This window comes from Dermacentor variabilis, unplaced genomic scaffold (assembly GCF_050947875.1).
Source record: "Dermacentor variabilis isolate Ectoservices unplaced genomic scaffold, ASM5094787v1 scaffold_12, whole genome shotgun sequence".
Lineage (NCBI taxonomy): Eukaryota > Metazoa > Arthropoda > Arachnida > Ixodida > Ixodidae > Dermacentor > Dermacentor variabilis.
In genome coordinates, this window is record NW_027460280.1 from 15,672,395 (window position 1) to 15,689,180 (window position 16,786).

General features: G+C 46.3%; 1 protein-coding gene across 10 annotated transcripts in view; it reads left to right on the plus strand.

Moving 5' to 3' along the window:
- LOC142566104 (WW domain-containing adapter protein with coiled-coil-like) overlaps positions 1 to 16,786 on the plus strand; it is a 448,398-nt gene that overhangs the window by 251,150 nt on the left and 180,462 nt on the right. Inside the window, exon 11 of one of the 10 annotated variants that reach the window (XM_075676886.1) lies at positions 5,301 to 5,916. The exons of the other annotated variants lie outside the window; for them this stretch is intronic. Coding sequence (XP_075533001.1) covers positions 5,301 to 5,578 — 278 coding nt within the window. The 3' untranslated portion in view covers positions 5,579 to 5,916. Of the gene's footprint in view, positions 1 to 5,300; positions 5,917 to 16,786 lie in introns of those variants that run through there. 10 annotated transcript variants of the gene reach the window in all.

Below are 16,786 nucleotides of genomic sequence, written 5' to 3' on the forward strand. Positions count from 1 at the left end.
TGCTGACCCCGTTTTACTCATGAAACTTCACTGCCAACTGAAGTGAAACTTGGCAATAAATAGTTGGAGCAAAGCAAGCGTTTTGTTTCAGTTTAATAAAAAATTAGGCTTTCGCCATTCCACTGTATTAGACAAGCAAAAACTTACAAAATTATGCGTTTACAATATTATTTTTGTGGTTACCGCCTTTTTAGGTAACACGGAAAGTTTAGAGTACGAACTATTTGCAGCCTCGTGGAGGAACAGTGGCTGGCGGTTATGAGGGCGTGAGCGGGGCTTCACTGCAGATTTGAGTTGTATGGGAAAAAATTAGGAGGGAGCATCACATGATTCTGCTAGTCTCGGCAAGCCAACCTCCTCTGAATCCTTCCATTTGCCATTTGCTGGGGCCTTGTGCGCGGTGCCTTTCGGGTATAATTAGGCCCACATTGTTCACGGACCATTCATGTTTGTTTGGTATGGGGCAACGATTAGTGGCGCCTGCTGTCAAAGGCACAGAGACGTAGGAAGTACAACGCGAGGGTTTCTGCTACCACGGGCATCGTTCTTCGCTTCAAATGCGTTGCCTTGAAATGTTAAGAAAGATTGGGGAGCCACACCCATGGCGACATAATTTTCAAAGCATCATTTGTGCTTACCCTCTGCAGTTAGCCGGCACTCTCACCTCGAAATCGATCCAGAGTATGCGGGGCCAAGCGTGGTCTGTTGTTTCGTCAAATCAGCTGTTGCGTACCTGAAACTTCGGTGCATATTTTGTTGCTAATTTTTGTTACGCTGTCTAGCACCTATACAGGACGAGACAAGATCACTCACGGGATTGTTATTTGTCGCGTGTTTGCTTAGTAAAAGGTTCTGCTGTGCGTCTTTCATAGTGAAAAATAAGTAGTGTTACCCTGCATTCTAAGCGCCTAAGTCATCGCCTTTTCTTGAAATTTACGTGTACTATTTTGTAAGATTGTGTGGTGCGACATCCTTGCGTTGTTGAGAAGTGCCTACTGAGTTCTCGCCGGTCTGTTGAGAGGCAGAAGGCATTGAGCAGAACGACAGCTTCGACTGGGACCGACTACCATAACAATTGGCCGGCACGGCCTTAAGTATGGTCGGGGCCCCCGGCTCGCCAGACTATCGTTGGGCACAATATGGGACGAATCTTTTTCACACTGAAAAGCAGTTGCTGCGGACCCTTGACGCTCACTTGATCGCCTGCACATGTTTGCAGGGGCGAAAGACGTCATATTGTTTCCCAGAAGATGGCCCTAAACACGACGAATCACCGTTAGAAGGGCGGCTGGGTTGCCTTCACACGTCTGTTGGGTGAAAGGTTGAAAGGTTTCCTTGTATCCCTGAAACTGCCCCGATACGCGACCAGTCGCCCTTTAGGTGGTCCTCGCAGGTTCTTGGGCATAATGCCAACACCTTCATTCGCTACTGCATTGGCGCCTGTCTGCTGCTTGCTTAAGTGGCGTGGTGGTTCGGTGCGTTACCTGACTGACATAACACGTACTCGAGCGCTTCATCAATGCTTCTTTTTGGGCGAGTTGGTTCATATTGAAACATGGGGGTAAGAGTGCAAACTGACGACCATAGGAAGGGAGACACGTACACACCAGCGCTGACTAACAACTGCTTTTATTGGCAAGGATAGCACACCTTATATATGCCAGCATGAAGCAAGGGAAATCAAGGGGGAAAAACATGTCAACGGTGATAGCTTGCCAACAGCGCAAGCGCAATACAGCCGACCAAGCGCAACAGAATGCAAACAATTATTTTTCTTTTTCTTTGCAATCTGAACCCCAGATAGCTGCATCCAGAAGATAAATTCAGCATCAAAGAGAGCAAGAGAAGGGGTGCTAAAGCACTTTCTGCCAAACTTTCTAATGTGGTAGGCTTCTAAACTGATGCGCACGGTCTTGTCACTGCTCTTTCCTAGAATCGTCGTCTCTTCAACCGGGCGACACAATCCGTGCTAATGTGCACAACTAAATGTGCGTATTTATCATCTAGTATTTTTTTTCCAGTTTTTGAGCGTGTTCCCCTAAACGGTCATTGACCCAGCGACCAGTTTTGCCGACGTAAAACATCCCGCATGACATGGGAATGCAATACACCACTCCAATAGAAACATTTCACTAGCGGTGGTAGGTGGTTCTTCTGGCATCCACGTTTTCTGACGTTACAGATATGTGGACACAACTTTCTCAGCTTATTTGAGGCAGGGAAACAAATGAGCATGCCGTGCACATTTGCCACCTTCTTAAGATTGTGGGAGAGTTTATGGATGCAAGGGACCACCTCAGGCTTAGGTGCCTTCCGTTGATCCTCTGCCGTTGTACTTCCTGATCCACGCTTCAATTTTTGAAGGAGGCTTTCTGAAACGGCATTCAAGACAGAGACGGGGAACCCTGTAGCCAAAAGACGACTTACCTGATTATTAAAACTGGGCTTAATCTGGTGTGAACACGATTTTTGGAAAGCCGATTCCATACACAACACCACTATTCCTCTCTTAATCGTCTTAGAGTGTGCCGAGTCAAAGGGCAGCAACCGTTTAGGGGAACATGCTCAAAAACTCAAAAAACTAGATGATAAATATGCACATTTAGTTGTGCACGTTAGCAAGCATACAGATTGTGTGGCCTAGTTGAAAGAGATGACGATTCTAGGAAAGAGCAGCAATAAGACCACCCGCATCAGTTTGGAAGCCTGTCACATTTGAAAATTTGGTAGCAAGTGCTTTAGCACCCCTTCCCTTGCTCTCTTTGAGACTGAATTTGATCTTCTGGATGTGGCTATCTGGGGTTCAGATTACAAAGAAAACTGATTGTTTGCGTTTTATGGCGCTTGGTTGGCTGTATTGCGTTTGCGTTGTTGGCATGCTATCACCCTTGGCATGTTTTTCCCCTTCGTTTCCCTTGCTTCACTCTGGAATATATAATGTGTGCTGTCCTTGCCAATAAAACCATTTGTTAGTCAGCGCTTGTGCGTACGTGTCTCCCTTCTTGTGGTCGTCTGTTTGCGCTGTTACCCACGTCTCAAATTGCTTCACACACTTGAATTCCTTCACTCAACCTGAGTGTGCATTCTCTGCGCTGACTATGTGCGCATATTCCAAAAACCCGCAGCAAACGCAACCAGAGTGAACCGACTAAAGTTACCGCTGGCCTACCACGTGGGGACATATTTCCCACCATCTTATTCCTCTAAATTTTTTATGACTAGGCTTCAAAATTGTCACGTGACGCTTACTACTAGTATTTTCCTTCCTCCATGGTATGAAGTGTAAGTTTCTGCTACCGCGGGCATTGTTCTTCGCTTTAAGTGCGTTGCCTTGAAACGTGGAGAAAGACTGGGGAGCCAGACCCATGGCGACATAATTTTCAAAGCATCACTTGTGCTTACCACCGCAGTTAGCGCTCTCACCTCTAAACCCGTCCAAACTATACCCGAGTGTAGCCTATTCTATTGGCAAATCGGCTTTTGAGCACGTAAACTCCGGTGCGTATTTCCTTGCTAATTTTTGTTCCGCTATCTTGCACCTATATAGGATGAGACCAGTTGTTTCGGGGGATAGTTATTTGTCACGTGTTTGCCTGGTAAAACGTTCTGCTGTGCGTATAGTGTTTTGAAAGTAATAAATAGCATTAGCCTGCACTCTAAACACTGAGGTCATCGCCTTGAGATTTACGTGCACTATTTTGTAAAATTGTGTGGTGCGACATCGTTGCACTGTTGATACGCGTCTATTGAATTCTCGCCGGTGTTTGGAGAGGCGGAAGGCATTGAGCAGAACGACAGCGTCGACTGGGACCGTCTGCCATAACAATTGGCCGGCATTGCCTTAAAGGCCCCAGAAACAGTTTGGACAAATTTTGTAGACTCATAGGGTACAGCTAAAGTTAATCATTCGCACCACAATTTGTGTGAAGTGCCTCATATTAAGAGAGCTACGGTTGATTACAAGTTACCCTCCTCCATAGTCGTGCATTTTCTTCTCAACTCGTTCGCCGAGTGATTGGGGCTATGCTCCGCCTTCACTGGCTTTGTGTCATGATGGCACATCTTGTCGTCGACTTCAGGTTCTCTAGGAGCGAGCGTGCGAAGCCTCTCCAGACTCTCCAGCTGCTTGGCAGTCGACCCCAAGCGAGTGCTATCGAAGCAGCGTGCGTTGCGAGCATTCTGTCGCAGCGCCAAACGTGTCTGGTATTCTGCTAACCACAGGCGAGCTGGGCATTTCGACGGATGGCTGCAGGCAATAACTCACGCTGATGAAGGAACTTTAGCGTAGACATACGTGAGCTCCCTGATCGGTCTCTGCGATCCAGCAACCCATTGGGGCAGAGCTTAACCAGCCAAACAAAGAGCTAATATTGCTCTAACCAGGTGTAAAACATTTTAAACATCTACAAAAACAATGTGTTAACGATTACACTCCTGCGAAAAATTTACACCAGCAGCAAACAAGAATAGATTTCGTTACTCCTACTTTGTGTGGTTGAGCTCTGTGCCGCCAGGTGGCTGCACCGTGCAGACCATTCACGTTTGCGCTTCAGCTCATCCCCTGAAATAACACAGTCAAATGGCCAGGCCTTGTCCCCTTGCGCTTGTGTTTACCCTAATACCGGACTCGCGAAATGCTATTGCGTTAGTAATCTTCCGGTGTAAAATTACGGGCGCAAACGCCTAAATCCTTCTGCTGATCGGATAGCGGCAGTCCGATGCACTGCAGCCAGTCCGCTCGTCTGCTGCCTTGCAGAGAGGCACTGTGTCACAGCTTGACATATTGCGAGTCACTACGTTTGCAGTTCACAACGCAACAAAGTCGAATCATAGTGCTCGCGAAAAGACTGAGACCGACTCTGACCGCGGAGCTCTCGTCAAAATGGAGCACGTTGTAACACAAGCAGACGACGCTTGCTGTGTGCTGGAAGGGCTTAAGTGTAGTGAGAAATTGTTCTCGTGCATTTTCTTTCTGTTGCTTTCTTTTTATAGAAACAAATTAACTAACATTCCAACTATTACGAACATCATTTGTTCAACGTAAAGGTGGAAAAATTATCGATGACGCTCTGGGCAGCCAATCGGATAGCTCGCCCTACTGACGTCAATTGCGGCATTTACGTCATATGGGTAGGGGCAGCTTAAAATTTCGCCGAGCAGTGTGCTTTGATTGGCAGCGATGTACATTTTAAAAACCTGGTAATAAATTACTCGCTTTATGCGGAGCACTTACATGTGTCAATTTATGATCAGAAGGACCTACTCTAACGACTCAGTATGTTTGTACAAAATCGTTTCAGGGTCCCTTGAAGTATGGTCGGGGACCCGGCTCGCCAGTCCATCGTTGCGCACAAGAAGGGACAAATTTGTTTCACATGGGAAAGCAAGTGCTGCGGACCTTGGACTCTCGCTTGATCGCCTGCACATGTTTGCAGCCGCGAAAGACATCATTGTTTCCCCAGATATGCCCATAAACGCGGCGAATTGCCGTCGGAAGGGCTGCTTGGTTGTCTTCACACGTTTGCAGGGCGAAAGATTTTCTCGTTTCCCTGAAACTGTCCCAAAACGGGACCTGTAGACAGTGTTTTTTCTAGCTGTCTGGAAGACGTACGTAAACCCTTCTGCGACTTACGCCACCTCGCGAAGACAAGGAAGAGTTGAGAAAAACATACACTATTCCTGTATTTTAAAACTTTGCGCCTGTGAACCTATGAAGAATACAATATGATTTACATTAAAGGGACCCTGAAACGATTTTGTACAGGGTGGTCCTTTATGAAGGGGAACACGCGAGCGCATGGCCTGTGCTCTTCGGAGGTAGAGTTACTGTATATGCTCATATCCAGCTTTTCTGGACACGAAGGGTTGGTTCGCGTGAGTGCCACCACGTGGCGTACTGACCTTAAACATTTCAAACTTCCCGCAGTGGCTTGTGATGACGTCAACAGAAGGAAAATAAAATAAATAAAAGCTATCCCTGTGCATTGAACTTTGCCACATTGCTTGTCCCGCCGGCGTTATCAATGTTCTTGATAAAGCGTAGCCGCTCGTCACCTGGAAATGACTTATGATCCTAAGAGCGTTTAGTCGCGACGATCGATGATGGATTCTGGGCTTTTGATACGGTTCTTTTTTTTTATTTTTATTTTTGATGCTACGGAGTAAACAAGCTAGCCTAACCGTCAGAAGCACTCTTTGGCAGTCTTTCTTCAGTTGGCAAACATTGTTAATGTCCGAACATCGCACAGAGTCTACGAGAGACGTCGTCATGAACGGCTTTTGATTTTGACCTATTGATTTCGTTAAGGTGCCCCCAATTATTTCGCCAGTGACTTTGCTATCTGCACTCACGGGCTACTGACACAGCTCTAAATCGAAATGTGCTTAAGTATTAAGACATATACATGGATATGTTGGTTTTGCACCTTGACGCAAAATTCACGACACAAGAATTGAGCAAACTGTATCTTTGTTGTCGTCTCTAAGCATGCAATGGCCGAAGTTGCTCGCAATAGTATGTCGCATTTACTGGCCACCAGGCCAGGTACACCCTTGGGTATGACATATACAGTACTTGCAGTTAGTTTCCAAGGTAGTCTCCTATGACGGTTATCCACGTGTGTGAAGGAAGACCGCTATTTTAAATTACTGTGCAGTAATATATGCGGGATTTGTATGCTCTCTATATTGTCTACCATGTTGCCGTTCTGCCTTTATAATATAGCCGCAAAGTAGACTAGCATTTATCGAACGCCATAAAGGCTACCGACATACTGAAAGACCTCGTGCACGGCTCCTGACAATTACTTGTATTCAAGAGTTGTGCGACTGCCAAGGGCATCCTTAACGAATGTTACATAACACATTATGGGATTTTAGGTGCCAAAACTACGATCTCATTATGAGGCACGCTGTAGTGGAGAATTCGGGAATAATTTAGACCACTTGGGGTTCTCTAACATGCGCCTAACCCTAAGGGCACGGGTGTTTTCGCATTTCACACCTATCGAAATACGGCTGCTATGGCTGGGATTCGATCCCGAGAGCTCGTGATTAGCAGCCAAACCCAATAAAAACTAAGCAACTACGGAGGGGAAGGAATGTTGGCAGTTCGAGGAAGATGACAGTCGCCACGTGAGACAATTTGTTCCTATCCTCATTGCACGAGAATCGGTACCAGCCGACGAAGAATGACACCATAGAATGCACTGTATTTAATGTGATGGAGTCAGCGTCCAGTATTTCAGACCCGAATCGCCCTGTAACTGACGACCAGGCATCTCACTTATAAGAGCAGGTGCCTGACAGTTGTCGGGCGCTGGCGTCGGGCACAGGACCTACTTGACCTCTGTTCAACACTTGCCGCCATTCTCTCCTTATTTCGCACCATCGGTTTCATCTGAACTGCTTCAACAGCCCATTTATTTTTGCCAAAATTTGGCCGACCTGTCAACGTAATGGTTTCTTATTTTTAAGTCATCTTTTATATTTAGGCTAATGCTGTCCTGAGATTTGCAGCGGTTTCACCTTTCCCAAAATGCCCGCATTTTTGTCGACCTCTGTTCACACTTTGGAGGATTTTTAATAGAAGTTGAAACCATTGCATGGTCCCCTGACAACGTTGCTCAAAAAGTTTTTATTTCCCTGAGGTCTCATGCAAGCTTCTGCATTCTTGCCGTTCATCAACCTCCGGGTTTACCTGTCACTTGTATCCCATTTTGACGACTACAATCTCACGGAAGTTGGCAACGATATAATGTCCATGGAATTAAAGCCGTTTAAATAATTTCTATCGTGGAGACAACAGCTGCTTTTGATCACTGGGAATACAAATATTGCATAAATGAGCGCCATTCTCAAGCATATAAATTGATAGTCTAAAAAATTATGCGGATCTTACGTATGTGCGAATTGATGTAAACGAAGCTTTCTGTGTTCTTCGTTGTCATCGTCATACGTAATCTCCACAGAGTAGTCAGGCACCCTCCAATGAAATGATGTCAGTGTTTGCCCGATTACGCCCACCATTGCGATGCAAATAAACCTAACTTCAACCCATTTTCTCAGAAATAAACGTTGAATGAAATGCTGACGTCATCCTGAACAAGATCGTCAAGAGCCGTAGTGCTCTTTCTTATGATGCCCCTATTGGCAAGGCGATGTACTCTTGTACCGTAGAAATGTCCCTCGGACGTCTCTAATGCGCTCATTTTTATTCTCGAGCGCCCAATGAAAACAGTCATCGCTGTAACTCAAGATGTCCTGGTGGCAGGCCACCTTGGCATGTTGCGCAAGTATGACCACGCTGATACATTTGGGTTGGCATATACCACTTTATGCGTCATACTTCACCACATTCATTTTTCAAACTATGCCAGAGCTCGAAGAGGCCGGCCAACTCATTAGGTCCCTTTTCTCTGTTTACTTCCGCAAAGTGTGCATCTATCGCTATGGTTACCAAATATGCCCAGCGGTATGCTATTACTCAAGCCTTTCTGGCGACCTGAGAAACTGAAGTTACAGGCTTTCTTCAACCGGCGTCGACGTTCAATATGGCTATCCTCAATCGTTTTTCGCGGACTTCGCTCGCCGCCTTCTCCCCAGTGTCATCTCTTACACTACTCGCTCCTGCTAGACACAGCACAAACACGCAACGACCTTAATGAAGTATCAATTACCTGCTAGCTGACATGCTGTCAATGTACCTTTCTGCAGAGCACTGGGATTGGAGCGTGGTCCTGTCTATGGGGACATTATCGGCCTACAGCCTTGCTCAACAACACTGCCCTTTACTCATCACTTTTTTTTGTCAACAGCAGCATAATGTATTTCCTCTGAATATACTTACGGCTATAAGTGTGACCTTGCACGCCCGCTTATTCTGTTACGTTGACGGCGACCGTCGTCGTCAGGCTGCCGCCTCATTCTAAACTTCGCCCTCACCAGAGAGCACAGAAAGTTGTTTTCACAAAGAAACCACCGGGATTCGAGCAAATGTATTCGCAGCATCCTCCATTTGGGAGCTGGGCGCACTAACTATTACGCTATTACCTCCCTCCACAATTTTCTGTTTATCTGTCTTCCCACTTCTCGTTTTCGTCGCAGATGCAGGCAGAACGGACGCAGAAACGAAAAAAAAAGTAAAGATTGCTTGAGCCGCCAGCTGACACGACCTTAACTTTGGCAGGTTACTCTCATTGGAGCGCATGTGCTTGCGGCTAAGTGCAGATCGTGGGTCGCCTTAGCTTTATTGTAAATTTGCTTTCACCGACTCTTTTCAAATAAAACTGAAACGCCGGACAAAAATAACACCTACCGTTGTATTTTTTTCTTCTTTTCTAAGTTTAAACCAAAAACACTCATTCGCACAAGCAGTGATTTTTTTAAGAAAGGGCATAAGGATGACATATTTCGAGACCATGTCACTGCCAGTATGGGCCAGTACCACGTATCGACGAAAGGGCTTCACACTGCCGATGCATGCGGCAGGTTACTGAATGATGAAAACAGGAAACACGACTGTTTTTCAGTTCACGCAACTTATTAGACACAGAACACCAGGCGCCCACCACCATGACATTTTTTTGACAACAGCGACACACAACGGCGGACTGATATACTTCTAAAGGGGTTTAATTTTATTTTTCCTCGTAAAACCACCAGCACAGGGAGCGCTGCACTGTGCACCGCAGCCACGTACTCTAGCCGCCCTCCTTTTCTTCTAACAATATGGCCGACGGCGGCTTCATGTGCTCCCGTAGGCAGCAAATTAGACTGTCATTCCAGAAGTTTAAATATATAACCTCTTTTCATAGAAACGACAGCATGGTTGCTAATATATTGTTCACTTGGATATGTTTGGCACGAGGCCCAAGACGGCACCCTGTCTTCTAACGCATTCTTATATTTGCGTTCGTGTCTCTGTCTTGAAGGGACGTGCACCGTAACATGCTGCAATGGTGCTTGTGTTGAGCGTATGTAAGGCGAGAAACACTGTTCTAAAATGTCTGTTCTCTAACTTGTGCAGCAAACCCATGTTTATAGTGTTCCCGCAATAGCAAGAGTCCCGAGTATAGCAAGCGTAACCGCAAGCGTCAAGTTATAGTGGGAACTTGAAGTGACAGTGTAGTTGTATTTAACAGACCCTGCCAGTAAGGAATGAGCGGTGAGGCATGGCTGATGAATAATTAATTGCCAAGATAGGTTTTCAGTAAACATTTGTTACCAAGAACGGCGGGTGCTTATACTACCGCAAAGGACGGATGCTGGGCGGTGACTCCAATAATTTACTCGCCACATCACACATCTACACTGGAATTCAACTGGTTTCACCAACTCTCGCATATATTCTCTCTACCCTAAACTGTGACTTCGCCTGTCACCTGGGCTCCAGCTTTTCCTCTCTTTGTGCCTCGCTTCTTTTCCAATGTGCCGAGACGTGCTTTCACTGATACTTGCTGCTCCTTTTTCTCAGTAAATGAAGGCATTCATTCATTCATTCTTAAGTTACTGCAGAAAATTGCGTGTCTTCATCTCCATAACTACCCTGTCTCTCACCTGGACTCTCCCATCGCAAAACCATGTTACTGTGTTGCAAATGGCTGGGCGTCAAATATACAATATTTTAGGAATGGCCAGCAGCACGGCGTGCAATTTTCGGTGGGTGTCGAGACAGTATATAAAGCGCCTTCTCTGCCACATCCGCACTTAGCGCTGTGCTCCGTGGCTACTATTAGCCCCTAGCACGCAGTACGAAATGAAAGAAACCTATCTGGGAAGAAACCTATCTGCCGCATCGGTCGGACGACCGCAGCCAATGACACCGCCGGTAGCATGAACGTACGTCATGGCCACGTGGTAGACCCGGCAAGGCGGGGCCGGCGAGCGGGCGCCTCGCCGCTCTAATCATGTCTGTTCTTTTTTCTCTCCCTGGTCGAAACACGGGCCTCTTTCGCCGCTGACGGCGGCACATAAATCGGCTACAATTTGTTTCTGACACAAAATAACTTCAAGAATAAAGTGACCTCGAAAGAGTGCGAGTGATAGAACGTGCAAAATAGTAAATCGTTGGTGATTTCTACACGGACGCAGTAAGCGCAGATGCACCAGCAATCGTCTGTATACGAAGCGGCTCACCTGACTGGCGTGTTTACTCATCGCTACTAACGGCACCAGGAAAACTAACCGTATTTTCACTTAAGAGAAACACAAATGTTCAGGCATTGATTGTGCTGACAAATTTAGGCGCTTTATTACGAGCTGTGGACGCATCGCAAGGACCCTCGGCCCCGGATAGACAGCTGGCGAGCTAGGCCTACATCTTCTCCCAGCGATCGCAAGCTCGCCTGGCATGCTCATTCGCTTCTGTCGGCGCCAATGAAATCAAATGTGCTGCAATTTAAGCGTGACATAACTGTGTACACGTTGTGCCGACTAACATAGGTGCTTCGTTATACGAGCTGCAAGCGATCGTGTCACAAGCGCAACCGGTGTAGGATTCGATGGCCCAGCGAGCTATGCCTGCCGGCTCCTGGCCATCGGCGGCTGTCAATTAAAATCAGATACTGCTAACGCGGCCTTGCAGAAACACGTCTACAGTGCTCGCATAGACGTGTTTATATTGTCATCGTTTGTTTCAAACAAGATAGCTGTGCAAATACGGTTGCTTTCACTTTCAGTTCGAAGTTACGCAGCATTCCAAACTTCCACGCAGGGGCGCCGATTCTGGGCGGAGCTACCCACCGCTTGCTCATTCGTACCATGTGTCCCGAATTGCCGCACGCGGCAAGTCGCACACGACGTGCTGTACGACAGATCGCATGGAAAATTGCACCATGTGTCTCGCGCTTGAGATGTGGCCAATCACTTAGCAACTAGATATTGCGGCTGGCGATGGCGAGGACGAACCTCAACAAAACCCTCGCATCGGTCACGATCAATGGTAAGACAGAACAAATCGGCGTTGAACGTTGTGGCAGCGCAGCCAAGCTGATAGTATGGGAAATGTCCCGATGAACACGACAAAAACTGCAGTTGCAGCGACACGGACAGCGTCCCACTACAAGTACAACAGCTAGAACAAGCAACAACAGAGGAGAAGAGCACATGTAAGCTGCATGGCAGCCAACGAAAATTCGTGACGTAGCCACATGACGTAGCGTTTTCTTGGGTATTTACAATCCCGCTTGATGTCAATGTCGTGAGGTGCTCTGTTTTGCGGTTGGCTGCGCGCTCGTACTTTAAGATTGATTTTAAATATGTTCTAAGCGATATTCGCCGCTGATATTTTATAGATGATGTGTGTGTAACGAAGTAAATCGATCTCACAAGTTATCTCGACTTCAAATTTTTGTGTCAGAACTCCTTTAAAGTGTAACAAACCTTGGCAAATTTGGTGCAGTGGTTGCCGATAAAAACGAATTCTCTTTTTACATATATTTAGATATAATCACCCGAGCTAAAGCTTCCTCTTAAGGGCTAGTTTCTCCACTATCGTGTCCACGTGTAGAACAAAATCCCGAAGATAGTGCAATACCAACCCGACCCGCGCTGGCGGTAAAGCAGGCGTTAAGCACTCCCCATACGTGGGCCGATCCCAAAGATGGTAAAATGGTGGGCCGACCCGCAGCCGAGGTGCAGTTCGCCATTAAGGGGCCCACATACACAGCTTTGCTGGTCATCCTTCTTCACAGAGTGGAAGGGCACCGAGACTTTTTTCTTATCCGCGTTTGTCCTGCATGCGTCTGTGATGAAAACAAGAAGCAGGTATGCATGGAAAAATTAAGCTAGCAGCGGCAGGTGGTAGCGCAGAAGTTAGCATGCCTAGCCCCTGCACGTACTTATATCTGCATTGACATGGGTTCGTGGTAGTGCTAGCGACCAAAGCTCTCCTTTTTCTGCGTGCTCCAGCGATTGTGAAACTAAGGATATGGTTAGCATGCCCAGCCACTGAATGCAAATTGCAGCAGTTATGAGTGGTCGAATCCCGCTGGGGCTGATTGTGAAGAAAGCTTCATTTCTCTGTCCACTCTCGCGATGGTGAAGCTAAAATGAGGAGGGGGCCTGGCGGACACAACGTTGATCATCACCATAACATAATGGATGGACGACCTGCGGAAAGGGCAAGGCACACTAAGTTTTTAGCGCTTCACTTGTCCTACAGTAAAGCGCTACAATGGCTAGTATGCTCTCATGGGTGTGGTCGACCGAACTGCTTCTCACTCCTAAAACTGGACTGAAACTAAGAAAATCCTCCGTTTGCAGACACCTCGCTACACTGAAATTAGCAAAACAATATCAGTTTATAAAAGTGCGTGTGCCAATTATCTGGTGTCCTTGTGTGTGGAGGGCATAAAGGTCCTGGCAATGAAACAGTAGTATCGGCAGTTTTGCTGCAGTTGCACACAAACAAAATTCGGTGAAGTGATCGGACAGCGATCTACCAGTCAGAAGACCAACCCGCAAATAAAATCACTGGTTTCAGATCTTCCGATGTACTTGGCTTAGCTGCCAACCGTAACATTTTTCTTTCTGTGCTCTTATGAAGAGGAAAACTCCACATTGCTACCAACAGTACACAAAATAGACTGGCTTTGAAGCTGTGACCACACACCGCACTTTTGTACATTTAGCCCATGTAGTATTGGGGCAGCACATTTGAGCAAAATGGTTAGGTTTTCGGTCAAAGCACTGTGACAAGCAGGAAGAAATCGTCATGCCTGGTCGAAACAATACCATCTGAAATCTTATTTACTTACATATTTTTTTGAAAAATCACTGACCGTTTGTACATTTGCTTCGTATGAGTTATATACTAGCTTGCCTTGTCAATCTCAAAAATGTATTCTCTTTGCGGGAGAAGGCCTTCGTGAAAAACGATGTAACATAACAGTAAAACATCCAGCAAGGTTGCTATCCAGATGATTGGCGAAATTGTGCACTGAGAGCGTGTCGACTAGTGTGCGATTGAAAGTTGAATTATGATCGTTGTAAGCTTGCGTTGGGTCTAGCACGAGCGAGTAGTGGTAGCGATGACATTGGTGTGAAAATGGTCAGTTCAGTCTGCGATAAGTTCTTGTGGATCTCCCCACTGAATGACGCAGTCGTCACGATGAGAGCACTTCCGTTACATTATTAGCCCAGTGGGCTGGGAACGCTCTAGTGGTAGGTCACCTTGAGTGGTATTGGCTAACAATTATTAATATACGTACTTTGCGAGGATGAAAAGGATGCAGAAACACCACTGGTGTTGTCTAACTATTCGTAAACAGGCCCCCAAATTTCAAGTTGGCACACCCCCAAATTTAAATTTGCCCACCCCCAAATTTAAAGTCGGCCACGCCCGATTTTCATTTCGCCCAGCCTTAAACTTCAAGTTGGCCCAATCCCAAATTTCAATTGGGCCACCCCTAATTTTGAAGTTGGTCCACTCATGAATTTTGAGTCGATGCCCCTACAATTTAGGTTGGCCCACCCCATTATCGCCCCAAATTCAGATTGGCTGGCCCTGAGATTGCCCCCACATTTAGGTAGGACCAACCGCATATCACCCCCAAATACAGATTGGCCTGCATCCACAAACCACCAAATTTAGACTGGCCCACTCCAATACCACCTGCAAATTTTGGTTGGCCCACCCCCTTATAAGCCCCAAACTTAGCCTGGCCCTCCCCTCTATCACCTCAAATTTAGGATGGCCCACTGCAAATCACTCCCAAATTTAGGTTAGCCCACCCCATATCACCCCCGATTCAGCTTGGCCCCGCCCCATATCACCCCCATGGTTAGGGTAGCCCACCCCCATATCACCCCAAATTAGGTTCTCCCACCCCCATGTCATCTCCAAATCCAGGCTGGCCCACCCCCCATATTCCCCCAAACTTAGGCTTACCCACCCCTATATCACCTCAAATTTAGGTTGGGCCACTCCCATATCACTACCAAATTCAGCTTGGCCCATCCCTGTATCACACCCAAATTTACGCTGATGCCACTTCCAAATTCACGTTGGCCACCCCAGCCCTATTTATGAAGACGTATGTATTTATATGGGAAATGCGTCAAGTTTTTTGGCGTTACAGACACGATTTTGCACGATTTTGCTACCAAACTGCTGGGGTACTCGACAAAGAATGCTGCGCATTAAAAGCAAATGCACCGAACGAGGGACGCCATGTGTTGATCCTAAATGCTGACGGCTAGCCAAGCTAGCTTCTCTGTAGAGCGACCAGAGCAGACAGAGCACGGGACATTTATTCAAATGTTTTTTTTACGGCCACACCTGCGGATTCATACCACTGGGCTGTAGGGAGCACATTAGCAGTAGCTATTAATCCAGACGCTGCACATCTCCTGGTTGGTGCATTTCTTATTTGGATGAATCTTTAGAAATAACGCTTGGGCAGCGACTCAGCCTAGCAGACCCTTTGTTCCACAAGAATGTTGCATAGGAATGGCACTGGCCACCGGGTGGCATTGTGGCCCAGGTGGACCTGATTCGATCGGAGTGTGTGCCATTAAGGACAGCCAAAAGTCGAAGAAAATGGACCTTCCAGAAGAACGCAATAAGAATAGCCATTTTGTTCTCCCAGGTTCCACGGTACAAAGCACGAAAGTTTTTTTTTTTTGCATAACACAAGGCCATGCGCAAGCTTCTAGTTATGATGTCCAATGAATAAAATCTTCATAAGAGCGATGACTTAACAAATGAACACGACACTGCTACATTTTAGGAAGGAAAAGTAGAAAACATAATATTTCAAGAGCACCACTGGAAAACCAGAAACGAAAGCACATCTTGAGTTTTGTGTTTCTGCCATCTGGTAGGAGTCTGTAAAACTAAGTCCTATGTGGCTTAAAAGAAAAAACTGCTGAAAAACTAGAACCCAAAGCAAACCTTGGGTTTTGTGTTTCTGCCATCTAGTGAGAGACTACAAAACTAGTTCTTATGAGGCTTAAAAAAAAAAGTGCGAAGCGGGAATCGAACCGCGGCCACCGTGACGCGGGACTATAGGTGCACGCGATTTCACCACTCAACCACGACTTTCGAGGCTTCGCTGAGCAGTACGCTCATGTTTTTATAGATACCACATGAATTTTCACATCAGTGTTACAAAAATCGCTTTTGGGAACAGTGTTACGCCATGTGTCGAGAGTCAAGATAGGCATAAATCGAAAGTTGAATCTCCGTGATTACAAAGAAGGCGCCAAATAAAAGGACAGACGAAGGAAGGAGACAAGTTGGCGCACTAACAACCGAGTGTTTTATTTCTTGACATGGGAATATATAGCTGCTGTCAAGGATCAAAACAACAAGAAAAAAACATGGCCGTCATCTGCATAGTGCAAGGAAGCCACGATACAGAATAACTTCCAAGTGTCACTCCCAAGATACGCCAGTTCCTTTGTCGAAAGAAAAACTGAGGCTTCACTGATACAATCATCACCACACTTCTTGATCTCAAGCGCTTCCAATATCTCCCTTGTCAGTTGATCATCAGCTCTGTTCAAAACACGCATTCTATCGAAATCTGGAATGCACTTGTGAGCCTTACAATGCGCACTTATATGACAGGAGAGCTCGTTTTCCATCTTATATCGATGCTCATGCAATCAGAATCTCCGTACTACATACGCTGCACTGGGTATTACGATAGATGCTGTAGTTTTATCACAGGCATTGTTTTGCCTCGAAAATCGAGTACAAATTTTCGTCGTTTCCATAGGCTTCCATTGCTAAATCTTTACCCGCTATGGGAACTAAATTCTTACGTGCCATAGCGTGATC